At 39.6% G+C, this 14,950-nt stretch overlaps 1 protein-coding gene across 2 annotated transcripts in view; it reads right to left on the bottom strand.

Annotated features, from left to right (window-relative positions):
• The window catches only part of DTHD1 (death domain containing 1), a 41,791-nt gene that overhangs the window by 16,715 nt on the left and 10,126 nt on the right, over positions 1–14,950 (bottom strand). For both annotated transcript variants that reach the window (XM_032771721.1, XM_032771722.1), the window contains exons 5-8: positions 13,130–13,374; positions 10,076–10,240; positions 7,656–7,945; positions 6,103–6,347 (exon numbers count right to left, since the gene is read on the bottom strand). In XM_032771721.1, coding sequence (XP_032627612.1) covers positions 6,103–6,347; positions 7,656–7,945; positions 10,076–10,240; positions 13,130–13,374 — 945 coding nt within the window. The remainder of the gene's footprint in view (positions 1–6,102; positions 6,348–7,655; positions 7,946–10,075; positions 10,241–13,129; positions 13,375–14,950) is intronic.

The following is a 14,950-nucleotide window of genomic DNA, read 5'->3' on the forward strand; positions in this document are numbered from 1 at the left end:
GCTCTGGTCTCAACTGTAAACTCCACTGCCCAGGAATCACATAGACTGGAAGGCCCTCTCCCATTTAAAGCCCTGCACATTTTTAAAATACCTTTTCCTAAGTGCCCAGCTTAGTGAGCACACCTAACAGCTCTTCATTGTTTTATGCAACTTCCCAACCCTCCTTGTTGGCTATTGGCTACATGCTCCAACTTGGAGTAGACAGGAGATATTGGATCTTCTGTGCTCTTGGAGAGAAGTGGCTGAGCAGGCAGAGCTCTGGACCAGCCAAAGTAATGTTGACATCTATAAGCAGATCTCATGGGGGATGCAGAAGAAGGAATATGACAGGGACCAGCAGCAGTGCTCTGTAAGCGAAGGAACTGAGGCAGGCATGCCAGGGAGGCCTTCTGTCAATGCAGTGCCAAGCTGCAGACCTGCCACTTTTACAAAAAGATGCATGTCAGACTTGGCGGAGACCCTACAACCACTCTGCACGCCACCATGGATTGTTTCACTAATCTTCAGAGGGGTAGCCATGTTAGTCTGGATCTGTAAAAGCAGCAGAGAATCCTGTGGCACCTTATAGACTAACAGACATCCCACAAAAGCTCATGCTCCAAAACGTCTGTTAGTCTATAAGGTGCCACAGGATTCTCTGCTGCTTTCACTAACCTTATTACTGAATAAAATGCTATTATTTGGAACATAATTCATCTCTATTAGTTCACAACATATGTTGCAGAGTGCCTATCCATTTTGAAAGCACCCACTTGTTGCTGTACAGTGTGACACACCTCACAAGATCAGTGACAAACACACTGTCATAATCATAAATCAAGCACCACACAATTCCTAACAGGCTCCCAAACAGCCAGGCCAGATACAGCACAGTACAACGCAATATGGTGGCTCATTGTTAAAATAAGAGCTCCTTCAATGTTTCACTAAGCTGTATAGTTCTGCATTGAATTCTTGTGTCTGGCTGTTCAAACTCAGCAGATAGCCACTTTTCCCCTTTTGCTTCACACATTATGCAGGACACAGCAGGTATCTATAACCATTGGGATATTTTTTCACTGAGATCAAATCTTGTGAGTAAACAATGCCAGCATCCTTTCAATCTACCAAAAGCACATTCAACTCTCCTTCTGCACCTGCTGAGTTTGTAGCTGAATCTTTTCTTGCTGCTGTCATGGTGGCCTGTGTATGACTTCATGAGTCAGGGGAGCAAAAGGTAGACTGGGTCACCCAAGATCACTATTGACTGATATTTCAACATTTGCTAATAATCATCTGCTAGTTGGAAGAGGGTGGGGAAGTCCCTGCTTGTATCTTTAAGAAGACAGGATTGTTCAGAAAGCTACAAGTGTCATGTACTTTCCATGACCAGTTCACCCTGATGTTGGTCACACATCTCTGGTGATTCATCAGTGCTTGCATAACCATAGAAAAGTAGTTCTTTCTGTGGCAAGGTGGTCTGGTGCCAAAATACAGGGATGTTCATGCTATCTGTCACTCCACCAAAGTTTGGGATCCCTATTGTTAAAAATCCATCCAGTATCTCCTGCATGTTTCTGGGAGTCAGTCCTGCATATCAGAGTTGATTTAATGGCCCTGCATACTTGCATGATAAGAGCCCCACAGTGGCTTTTCCCAACTCCAAACTGATTGCTCCAGTCAGTGAGTAATCAGGCATTACAAGTTTCCACAGTGCAATTGCCACCATTGATCCACTGTTAGTGCAGCTTTCCTACTGGTGTCCCTGCACTGGAGGGTTGGGGTGAGTGTGGCACGCAGATCCAGGCATGTGGCCTTTCACATCTGGAAGTTCTGCCACCACTGCTTGTCATTTCAAGCCTGCATTACAGTGCAATCCCACAATTCAGTACTCATTTCTCAGGCCCAGAAATGGCACTTCACCATATGCAGCTGCATCATGAAGGCCATCAATGACCTTGAATTGGTTCTCACTATAACCCACAGCAATTGGTCCTCCAAGAAATCATCATGTTCCCTGCTGATTTGTTCTTGCAGCTCGGCAAATAGAGGAGGATCATGGATCCTGTGCTTGTAATGCTTATGAAAATAGCGCAGAGCTGTGCAGGCTCCATGGTTCTGTCAAAGATGGTGGATAGTGAGGATTGTGGAATTTTGAAAAAGTTTTGAAAATGATGGGATGGAAACTTGCACACTGAGAAGTTGACACCTTGGTCCCAGGCACCCCTACGTGACTCGTTTCAACCCCACCATTCATTGCTAAAACTTCCTAAAAGACTATGTGCTGGACACTGGCAAGCTGCACACTGGGATACCTATCCATGGTGAACTGCACTGTGCATCAATACAAGCACTCTGGGTGTGGATGTGAAGTGCTGACACGAGGATACAAGTACGCCTGTACACATGCAATATGCTAATTTCAGTGGCTTAATGACAATGTGAACATAAGAATGGCTGTACTGGATCAGACCAATGGTCCATCTAGCCCAGTATCCTGTCTACTGACAGTGGCCAAAGCTAGGTGCCCCAGAGGGAGTGAAGCTAGCAGGCAATGATCAAATGATCTCTCTCCTGCCATCCATCCCCACCCTCTGACAAACAGAGGCTAGGGACACCATTCCTTACCCACCCTGGCTAATAGCCATCAATGGACTTAACCTCATGAATTTATCCAGTTCTCTTTTAAACACTTATAGTCCCAGCCTTCACAACCTCCTCAGGCAAGGAGTTCCACAAATTGACTGTGCACTGTGTGAAGAAGAATTTCCTTTTATTTGTTTTAAACCTGCTGCCCATTACTTTCATGTAGTGGCCCCTAGTTCTTGTATTATCGGAATAAGTAAATAACTTTTCCTTACTCACTTTCTCCACATTACTCATGATTTTACATAGCTCTATCATATCCCCCCTTAGTCTCGTCTTTTCCAAGCTGAAAAGTCCTATCCTCTTTAATCTCCCCTCATATGGGACCCATTCCAAACCCCTAATCATTTTAGTTGCCCTTCTCTGAACCTTTTCTAGTGCCAGTATAACCAATGTAACTTGCATCAACTCTAGTTTATAGTGTAGACATGACCAAAGTCTAAATCTGTGTTCATGATGGTTTCATTACCACTATCATGCATATGAAATTCCCATTGCCCTTTTGTACTTAGACCAATGTCTTTTAAGAGACAGAAGTTGACTTAACTGAAGTACTTCAAGTATTTGTTCTTTTTCTTGCTAAGGTTAAAAAGGAAGGACAGAAAGCAATTCAAAATAGCAATACTTGCCAACTGTTTCTAAACAGATGCCAGTTGTGTACACAAAGAATATTTGCAACATGGAGACATCTGATTATGATGCTATTTTTTTTCTACTCGTAGTCTTTTATAGGGAAGCATTTCATTTTTGGGGTGGAAAATGAAGTGCAAATCTTGCCATATGTAAGCAAACTATCCACAAATATGTGAGCATTTCCAAGAATGTACTTTTTTCATATTAATATTTTGATTCAGGGCAGAATCTGACCCCTTTCAGTCTCTCCTAAGTAAACTCATCACCACCATCAAGAGGAAGTTTCTTTGGAAACCCAGGGCTTGCACTGATCCACTGAAGTGATGTATTACATATGTCTGTTGTATATTTCCTATCAAGAAACATTTTGAGAGTAATAAGGCCTATGTTGCTCCAGGGAATTTTGAAATTGCTATATTCAGTATAGCAACTGCATAGTAGAAAAAAGGTTAACTTATTCTAGATTCAGAGAAGAACTACAACTCTGACATTTCATCAATGCTTACAAATAAGCAAGGAAGGAGCAGACTTATTCCTGGTCTATTCCATTCTAATCTGTAGAATAAATGCACACACTGCAATTTCAGAGTTATTTAAAACAGCCTGATTACACATGTGGGATTCTCAAGAGGCGGGTATAGTATTAGGACACTTTGAGCCATATGGTAGCTGGCCCTGTGCAGACTTTCCCATCACTTGTGCCCATTTGCAAAAGGCAAGCCACAGTGAGGCTAGTGAATACAGCACCTGCTAAATGACTTGTGCTGCTAGAATCCTAAAAGGGACATGGCTCCACTCCCCACACAAGCCAGCTCTGCTGGTCAAGTAGGAAGGGGGAAAGCATGCTGCACCTTTCTGAGGATGGCAGATGTTCTGCTACTGCATGTGTTTATCTGGGAACTTCAGAAGAAATTTTTTGCTGCTTCAGCCAGAATTCCCCATGATGGCTTCTACTTAAGGAAACCACTCTAAGCAGACTGTTTTTCTATACCTCAGGTTAGACCCCTCAACTGAAATTATTCAGAAAGAGAGAGCTTATTTTTAAACATCTGGAGCTAGATTTTGAACTTCCCAAATTTACTTCCAGGGACTGGGTTTGGGGGTCTTTCCAGTAATAGCACACAGTTTTCCAGTCACTACAGAGCAACTACCAAATTACCAATGTTCTTGTGCTTTCTTCTTTCATAACCATTGGTATCAGTTCAACCTTAACTTCTTTGCCACACTGAGAATAGAAGGTTGTATAGATAGCAAAGATGACCATAAATTTAAATGTCACATATAATTACTGAAAATTGCTAGAAAGTCCCACCAGGACATTTACGGGCTAATGGTCTTTGCAATAGAATATAGAAAGCAATAAAAGGCCTTGGCAGGTGATTAAATGCCAAAGCAAAGCTGAGACACATGATAGGTGCAAATGCAGGTTATTGCAAGTACCATCCCATGCCATACATAATATGATTATTATGCACCAAAATGAAAGAAGATGGTGTAGACCACAGAATTAGGAGAGGAAGGGAAAGAAACAAAGAGAAGCCTGGGTCCAAAGAAATAGATTTTCTTTAAGCATCCCCTTTGACTCTCCAGGGAAGTGTCACGTATCACTGTTGTAGATAGCCCTGAAGGAAGGCTAACTTTTCTGAAAAGTGTCTTTTTTAAAAGGCAAAGGAATATATTGTCTTATAACAGAATTTTGTATTATATTTCACTTAAATAAAACCTATCCTGGTGCAGAAATGTACACAACTTAATCATTCAGTTTCAACCTTTTAGATAGCAAAAAATAGCGGAAGGAGAGAGAAATAAAGAGTATGGTAATTGGGAAACAACAGCAAAGAAAGCTGTTTCAGATCTGCAGAAAAGGGACTCATAGCAAGAGTGGTGAAACTATGGAAAGGGACAATGGTGGGAGACCAGTGCTATAAAAGTGGGAGGAATACAATGAGAAACAGAGACATTGACAGCTGATGTAAATTGGCCTTGACTTTGATGGAGCTATGGCAGTTTACAACATGGTTCACAAGGTCTTGCAGCAAATCTGGGAAGGATTTTAAATACAAACAGAAGAGTTCTGTAATAAATTGGGAGATGGAGTAAAGAAGTTTCAGGCTGAAGGTGATACAATATTGGTATTGGAAGTAAATTGGCATTTCTTTGTACCTTAGAGCCTGGAGATCTGGGTCTTGAGGAGTCAACAGAGTGACACTTCAATGGTCAAAGTGAGAGAAGATTGTTGAAAATCGTATGCATGTCTTCAAGATGGAGACAAGCCAATAATACACATGACAAAGTTATAGAGACCTACCGGGCATGCGAGGGGATGAAGTATTCAGGTTCAAAGATGACAGTATATTTATGGATACTTAAGGAAAACGGGTAGTCTAAATTCTTCCCTGAGCTCCTCCTGAAATTGTGGCTCTGCACCTTCCCAAACACAGATCTCTGCCTTAAAGGCATGATCTAGCCCCTATATATTTAATAGTAACTTCCAATACTGACCACTTGTAGCCATTCTATGGTATATTTTGGAGATGGGGGAGAAAGAGGTGAATTGCAGTATCCTGGATAAACTTCAACTGGGGAATTACATTCTCCTCACAATTTCAGTTGGATGAAATTCTTTATTTCCAGGCCTAAATTAATATCCGGTGGTGCTATGCAAGGTGAAAAAGCTACTGTTTCAACCCTGCCCCCAGCAGCGACGTTTTATAGGTGGGCTATTCCTGTATCTGACTGTAGTTTGTAAAGCAAATTAGGATCCTTACTGAGAAAGGATATATCAATCTCGTAAAAATGTCTGGAAGAGAGAGACTTCAAATAGTAAGGAGTTGTAGAAATTACCTTTGGTAAGGTTAGTGCTAACTTGCATAAAGGTGACTGGTTCTGATAGTCAGCAGGCAGAAGAGGTTGACCCCGGTTCTTGGCTATTGTTTCTCTGGTCATTTTGTAAAATAGTGCCATTCCCTTGTAATGAGGTGAGCTGTAGTTACCAAATTCATCCACTTCTTTGAGTTGGAGCTCCAGTCTGGGCTTTCTTTGTGAATGAAAAATAAGCCTGTAGACTTTTCCAAAATTCTTCCCATCATCTGTATTCAGTATAAAAAGATGTATTTCTTAGTTTTAATGTCTGATTTTATGGAATATAAACACAAAATCTTTTGGGGAGCAAGAAAAGTCAATAGGACTTATACAAATAAAATTGTTTTCAGGATTGGGACATAAGTATGAAACACAGAGCAACAGCTAAACTTTCCTGGCCATTTACATTAACAGTTACATTAGCTTTGCAGTTAGCGGCCTCAAAGTGCCTCTCAGGAGAGATGTGCTGCTGATTGAAAAGCAATGTACAGGAATGATAAAATTAATGAAATACAAACCATACATTAATGAAATACAAATTCATGATGACAATGAATTTAGTACAAGCAGAAGATCTTGTATCTAAGGCTCTAGGAAACAATGTGTGCTATTTTGTTAAATGTTACACTTTTTGAGGTGAGCATCTGGTCAAAGTTCAGGGCACTTCAGGATGTTCCAGTTCGGAGGGAAAATTGATGATGGAACCCAGGAGGAACTAAAAAACAGGAGACAGTTTCCTTGCACACTGGTGCGAACTCCTTCAGCCTGCATTCCCTCCATCCCCCGAACCCACCCCCTCAAAGTTCTCAGTATGCTTTTTCCAGGATTGTCTTACAATGTGACCTCTGAAGATGGTAAACTACACACTCATCATTCATTTTAAAACCTGGCAAAGAAGAGCATAAATATTTTTGGTAGGATTTTCAAAAGTGCTTAGTGTCGAGCTACCTCTGCTCCCGCTGCAGTGAATGGTTCTTACCACTTCAGTAGTGAATGACAGTAGTTAGGCCAACCATGAGCACTTGTAAAATTTCTAAACAATAGGCCACCATCACATTAATTAAGTTAGAGGGCCACCAGCAACAGTATTAGTATGCCCTAGATGCCACTATCCATTAAAGTCAATTGAGTTACTCCAGATTTACCCTGATGTAAATGATCAGAATCTGTCCTTTTTGATTTAAAATCCATTTAACCCAAATGAGATGTTCTTAAAACAACCATAAAAGGAGATTAGTAGAAAAGGGTAAAGTAATGGCCCTATTGAAGGAATTGACAAAATACTAATTAACGTCAAGTGGGCCAACATTTCACCATATGAACTTCTTTTCATGTAGTCATAGTGGAGTGGCTGCCTATCAAATTACAAGTTTACAAAAGATAAGGATTGAATGAGAACACTTATGTGTGCTATTTCAAAGAATTACCTAAACGCAAGCCTGCTATTTGCAACAAGTGAAAGCAAGACAAAGGTTTATATATCAAATTTGTTCACTTGATAGATCGTATTTATGTATAAGAAATGGTCAGTTTACCTGAGGCAAATATGTTGCCAGTAAATCTAAAATGAATCTGCTCTCCTTCTCTTAGCTGAAACTGTTGCGTTGGTTCTGGAGGACCAAAGTATCCCTCCTCACGCAGGCTTTGCAGCTCCCAGTTCAGTTCTTTGGACAGAACCAGTAAAACAACTATTCTATGAGGGTTTTCTTTTTTCCGATATAGTACGACATTAGCCATGGTGCTGTGAATGGCTTCCTCCAGAGCCTGGATAAACAGAACTAGATGTGTATTGTCCATTGCAAATGAGAGGCGAATGACAATAAAGCTGCATTAAGAAGAAAAGAAGAGAGAAGAAAATAAGTAGTCCCTGAGGTGACGCTTAATTCTTTATTGAACGATAGTTTTATTTACCTTTTGCAACTTATCAAGCAAGATAATACAGTGGTTCAGATAACTGAGGACCATTTTTCCTCCTCAAGGTAGGAAAAAAATGCTCAGATTAGTTTCCTGGGGTATGACATCAGGCCAAGAGTCAAGCTGTTCAGGACTGAAAGCTTTATTGAGACATTTCCCTGTTGTACATAATTTTTCTCCCACTAAAGGCCATAGGTAAAATTTTCAATTGTGAGTTTGGCACTTATCCTAAGTCCTATTGACTTTCAACAAAAATAACTGGGCCTTTTAGTAGTACATTTGAAAGGGAAATGAAATGTCTTTTGTGCTGTGTACCTTTTGGACCTTGTTGCCAGAGGATATTATTGAGTTAAAACAAAGTATAAAGGCTAGATATGTATATGAATAATTCATGCTGCAGGGCGCAAGATAACCATAAGCTGGGGGCAGGAAAAATGCTCTTGCTCTCTTACAATACAGTTTTGAATAACTAAATGTTCTTGGTTGTAATGGGAAGGTTATACTTTCATCTGAAACATCTACCAGTGGCATTGACTACTGTTACACAGAATATTAGAATAAATTCTCAGTGGTCAGTTCAGGTATGTTAATCCCTATGTTATTTCAGTTCTCATAAAAACTCAAAATCCAGCTGATGAATCAAAATATTATAATTGGAATAAGAGAGTAACTAGCAGGTTTTGAGGGAAGTAGAATTAATGTGTATCAAAAATTTATAGAAATGATAACTAACATAGTTTGTAGGATCTTCAGCTGAAATATATATACTTATATTTGGTTAACTATGTTGTAATTACAAAATGTAGTATGTACATTAGAGAGGATAAATACAAAAGCAGTCTCATTTCAGACCTTTATATCATACTAAATTAAAGATTTTAAATAAGTATTTAAAACTGTATGAATTTATATATTAGTTTCATTTTATATTTTTAAGATATAATGAAACTGAGGCAATTTTATTACATATTTTAATAGCAATATATTTATGATTCAGTATGTACAGAACTGTTTTTTCCCCCCCCATGTTTCTTCCTGACGTGTTTACAGAGCTTTTAACTTCTAGAGCCATTTAGATTATTTAGCTGGATGGAACAATAATGCAAGATACAAGATGAGCCTCTCTAACAACAGACTCAGATGTAAATCTGGATATTTGACACGAGTAAGATACACAACTTGCCGCTACTTGTATGAAACTTAAGTGTTAGGTGTTTGTGTGTTAGGGACTATCACAAACTCATCTATTTTGCTTTTAAAATCATACAGTAATAAACTACAGTGAATGATGGAGGTAATTGCTGCACATGTACATAGTAATCTGCACTTTCAGCATTCTCTCAAATACTTCCCAGTTCAACACAATAAGGTCTTTATTCTAATGTTCAATGTTTTGAGAACACAGACCTTATTTTTGCAGAACTCCCATAGACATCAATAGGGGTTTATCCTGCATAAAGATTGCAGCACTAAGCCCAATATTTATGAAGTCATGTGCATAAATTCTGGGGAAAACAAATCACAAATTGAGTTTTGTAAGGTTTAAATGCATTTGTGTCAACTGTGGTTAGACTCATGTTGTTTTCGTTCCCAGACATCATCTATCGTACAAAGTTTGTTGGCAGAATCTTTACATACAGAGAATTTTAAGTGAATATTAGAGAATATACGTCAACATCAAATCTTAAAACTGAGAGCTATGCTCATCCAATCAGGGAGCAGAAACACACACACTGTCCAATCAAAATTAATTACTATAACTCAAATTTCAAATGTCAAGTGCATTCTATGTTATGTTTGTGCACAATATGCAGATGAAGAATTATTTACCAAAATAAAAATTTTGGCATAATTATTCATAACATACAAATCTAAGAAAGTCATCAATATCTCATGAAACATTTACAGACTGGAAGAGCCAAACTTTGACAAGCAAAATAATTCTTAGTGAATGATTTCTCAACTCTAGTAAGTTCTCATTCATCAATTTGTTTGGATATGAATATTTTACCTACATTTCTTTCAATTGTTTATATGTTACCTTTCTAGATACTCATCTACTTCAAATGATACAAGTCCATTCTGTGCATTCCGCACGATAACATCATCAAGCACAACCCACTCTTCTTCTTTGTTTCTGTAACCCAATACTTTCAAGGATTCACCGAGATTCTCTCCATGTTTTTTCACCGAGGCACTCATTGCCCTGGACAACCACAAAACATGAGAAATCATAACAAAGGTTAAAATAAAGCTCTGTGGTTATTAAATACTTGTGTTGTAGCAGTGTCTTTCCCCTTCTCTTTAACCTGCCTTACTGCAGACCATCTGGGACAGTTTGTCTCTTACTGAAAAACTGCATCTAGAAAATGGCATGTATGGACTGGTTTCCAGGTATACTCAGGCTCTGTAGTTTGGAAAGGTTCGTGTCCAAATGAATGTAGTTAACCTATAGTCTAATATTGAGCAAAACTTATATCTAGATTTGCTTTTGACAGGGTCATCTGGTTTGCTCCGATTCACCAGAAGTGGAAGTATGCTTTAGCCCTGTGCAAAACCAAAAGTCTGATCTTGGAGAAAATAAAACTAGCCTTCCAAAACTAGTTATAGTTGTTATGTGAACCAAAATATAAACTCATAATAAGACAATTAACAACAAGTGGGGAAATTACAGGCAATAGCATACTAAGATCCTTTCTATCGGAGCCAGAGAAACACAGCGGCTAGGAGATATGGTTTATTTCTGACTTGTTCAGCTAGACAGAGACCTCAGCAGAAAAGCCACTTATCAAGAAAGAACAAAATTAAAATAGTTTCTGCTGAACTGGAGTGAACAATCTGATCACATGGGACAGACTCATTCAGTCACAAAAAAACCACAATGTGATTACCTCCACCCAGCCTATTCCTATGAACAAAACTTGACCTTAAAGGGCCCGATTTCCAAAAAAGCTGAGCTCCTTCACCTCCTATGGACTTCAGCTAGAGCTGTGAGAAATCAAGCGTTCTGAAAAAACCTAAATACAGCCTAAAAATGGCCTGAGAAATTTTGCAGATATCCAAAGAAAGCAAAAGAATTTGAATCAAGATCACATAGATGCTGCACAGTGTTTCATGGACACATAAATTCAGTAGTTGAGCTTTTTGGACAAACTGCCCCCTACCACACACACACACACACACCTATGTTCCCAGGTGTTTTAGTTTAGTTTGAACCCTGTTTCATATAGACCCTGAGTCTGTTTCTGCTCTACATTATGTGTGTGGTAGAAGCTTATGCTTTAAAGAGTTTTAAGACATTTATTGGTTTAAACATAAAATGGTTCAAAGGACAAGGAATATGTGAAAATAAGTTGCAGTTTGTTGTTTTATTTTGTATTAGTCCAGGCTTCGAACACAATGTTCTGTATAGGAGCAGAAAAGCTTAAAACTATGTGGCTCACTATTATTAGGAGACTGAATCAAGTTATTCAGCCACATTAAATTGTGTTTGAGACATTTTAGTTTGACCCCTGTTTTGTACAGAGCACTCTCTTTCTGCTCTGCATTACAGGTGTATTTGTACTAACTGAAGTAATGAAATATCCTGGGTCTTCAAAAAACAGAATCCATGTTACAGGCACACTTCAAATTAGAACCGGCATAAATTCAAGTACTTCTGAAGTTAAAGTGACGTAGTTTATATAGCTCTACGCTGACAGCATTGCTAAGTGTGGGAAGATGAGATGCAAGCATTTGTGCACAATCCAACATTCCTGGTTCAGGATATCAGTTTGGAACTTCCTACAAGCAGTGATGACCAACATTGCTAAATCACAGGGTGGATCTGTGATGAGGATGAGGGTCTACACAGGATTAGAATGAGACTTAATCCTTTTAAATAAAGTGATCTAAGGAGGTTTCCAGAAGTAAAAAATAGGAACAATTATTCCCTTTACCACCTAGACCTCTGCTTGTGCAGAAGCCTATTTATAATAATATTCCATCATGTAAAGACAGTTTTCAAAGGATCAGTAAGAGGGGTTAAACACTTCTTTGGGGTTTAGGGGAGAAACATTTCTAGGCTGACAGCAACCTCCTCCAATCGGTCCCTAAAAAGAAATCCCACTACTTCTCTTCCTACTACAGGGTTTTATCCAGGCCTTTACCCAGGGAAGCAGACAAGTGGGTTTCTTTGTCAGGAGCACTTCATTAACCTGACAGTTAAGAACTACTATTAGGATTTGTCACCAAGATTACCAAAAGTGACTAGTGATTATAGTTGCCTCTATTTTCTAAGGGGGAGGGGCTGGTTTTCAGAAAGAACTGTGGTGCTGTGTGGCCACTTCCTGATCAAGCTGAGTAATGCTGGGCACCATGAAATTAAGGCATACAAAAAATTACTAGGTTTTGGAACTCTTGACCCATATAACCTTCTGATCTTTTAGAGCAGAGCCTGGAGACCAGGCTGGCCACCTGCTGATTATAAGGTTGCTGTCCTGGGCAGCAGGAAATATTGATTCTTTTGTGCTTTGGACTATTTAAGTTTCACATTGTGCTTGATGTCATTAATGGCCATGAAGAAGCATAGAGTAGGAAACAAGAAGACTTAGAGTGAGTGGCTTTCTTTGGTTTGTTCTGCTAGGAAATAAATTCAGATGTGTACAGCAATGAAGGGTGAATCCTGGACATGATTGTAGTTACACATTAAGAATCAAATTTTGCCACCCTGACTCAAATTGAGTTGTATTCTGGACTACACATGGAGTAAGATACTACTCAATGTGAGTCAAGGTGGCAAAATCTGGTGTTAAATAAAAAGAAAACAGCTAAATTCTTCTTTGCTATAAATGTCTCAGTTTGTCCCCATATTCTGTTAAAAATATTGGATGAGGTTCCCCAGCTGGTGTAGGTCAGGGTGGTTTCATTGAAGAAAATGGAGCTATGCTGTTTTACATAAGTTGAAAATCTGGACCATTATATTTTTGAAGAGGACACCTTCAGAACACTTTAAGGTGAAAAATACATTTTAATATAAAAATGATTTAGTCAGGACTTTTGCAATTCTTTTGTAATCTTGATCTTGCTGGATTTGTAGGTAGAAGTTCTCACTTACCGAAGATGATATGCAGTTGTAACCCTGGTTACAGTGGCACTAGACGCTCTTGCATGTTCTGTTGCATCTCCTGTTCTCTTTTTTTCTAGATTTGGAGGACAGGGTAGAATAACACTGACTGACTTGTTAAATGGCTGGAATGAAGGATGCTGGATATGAACCAATGGGCTAGTAGATACTACTGAATGGTACATGTCATATTTTGTCTTTAATATGGAAACTAGTGATGGCTCAATTGGCTGGACCTATGTATAGGAAGTAACAAAATAATTAATTTACAAGTAATTAAACAAAATTGCTTTTAAAAAAATCATTTTAGTTTAACTTCAGGAACTGGAGGAGCGTTGCATTTCACAAAATCTCTTGACATTTTTTAATTGAGACCATAGAGATTTTTTTTCTTTAACTTTGTTGAAGAGCTTTAAGGTTCTTCCTTTCTCTATCATTTTACCATATGCACAACCAAGTGCTTTGCAACAGAGTCATCAGAACCTTCTGCCATTGTTAATTAAATAATTTGGACTACTGTTACTGTGTGTGATTGTCTTAAAAGGTATCAAGTATCAGGGGGTAGCCGTGTTAGTCTGTATCAACAAAAACAACCAAGAGTCCAGTGGTACCTTAAAGACTAACAGATTTATTTGGGCATAAGCTTTCATGGGTAAAAAACCCACTTCTTCAGATGCAAGGTAGAATTTATAAACTACCTTTTTGTCTGTAGTCTTATTAATTTTTTATGATTCTTTTTGTACACATTCTATTTGCGAAGAATTTTAAAGTCATGCGACTTATCTGATTTAACTTGTTAATGTTTTCATTTACATATTACAGCTAGGCCAAATCTTGAGGTTCTTAGATTAAAATCTCACTGACTACACTGGGAATTTTGCTTGAGAAAGGATGGAGGTGAGGACAAGAGTATTCATATCATTATTATTAAAAGTAATTATTTACACATTTTTGCAAACATAGGGTCAGATTTTCTGGATGCACCAGATCAGGGAAGCTATAAGGTAGCCAGTTTTATCTCCCAGATTCTCTGTCCCTAGCACAACAGCTTTTCAGTTCTCTAACTTTGGACCAGCTAGTTATAATCCCCTAGGAGAAATACACTATCTAGGAATAGCTGAAGCATATCATAGTCCAGCCATTCCTGACCTCCCTACTCTAGGAACACCATCTGTGCTTGTGACTCCACGGAGGAAGGAATAGGAACAGGTTTTATTGGCTCTCTGCCTGCTGGGGACACCCACACAATGAGGTATTCCCAGCATAGGACTTACAGCAGTGTGCCCCAACTTTTTCTGTCATGCCCCCTCTTACCAGTAATGGAACCAGTCTTCAACCACCCCATTACTGCACAGCAGGGGGCAGAATTGGGGATCGGAGAGTAGCTGAGGCTAAAGGCAGAGCTGGCTTTGGGGCAGAGAGCAAATGAGGGCAGAGCTGGGCTGGGGGAAGAGCACGTTGTGGAGTGGAGCTGTGGTTAGGGTTGGAGTTGAGCTGGGCATGGAGTGGAGCTGGGGACAGAGCTGGGCTGGGGACAGAGCAGGAGTTGGAGTGGAGCTTCGGCTGGGATCACAGCAGGGGCCGGAGTAGCCAGGCCTGGAACGGGGCTACGGGTGTAATGGAGCTGGGATTGGAGCTGGGCTGGGGTGGAATGAAGCTGGGCAGTAGGAAGAGCAAGGGGTGAAGTGGAGCAGAGGGCAGAGTGGAACTGCGGCTGGGATCAGAGCTGGGCTGGGGTCACAACAGGGGTCATAGTGGAGCTGCGTCTGGGGGCAGAGCTGTACTGGAGGCAGTGTGGACCTGCAGGTGGGG

This window comes from Chelonoidis abingdonii, chromosome 5, assembly GCF_003597395.2.
Source record: "Chelonoidis abingdonii isolate Lonesome George chromosome 5, CheloAbing_2.0, whole genome shotgun sequence".
NCBI classification, from domain to species: Eukaryota; Metazoa; Chordata; order Testudines; family Testudinidae; genus Chelonoidis; species Chelonoidis abingdonii.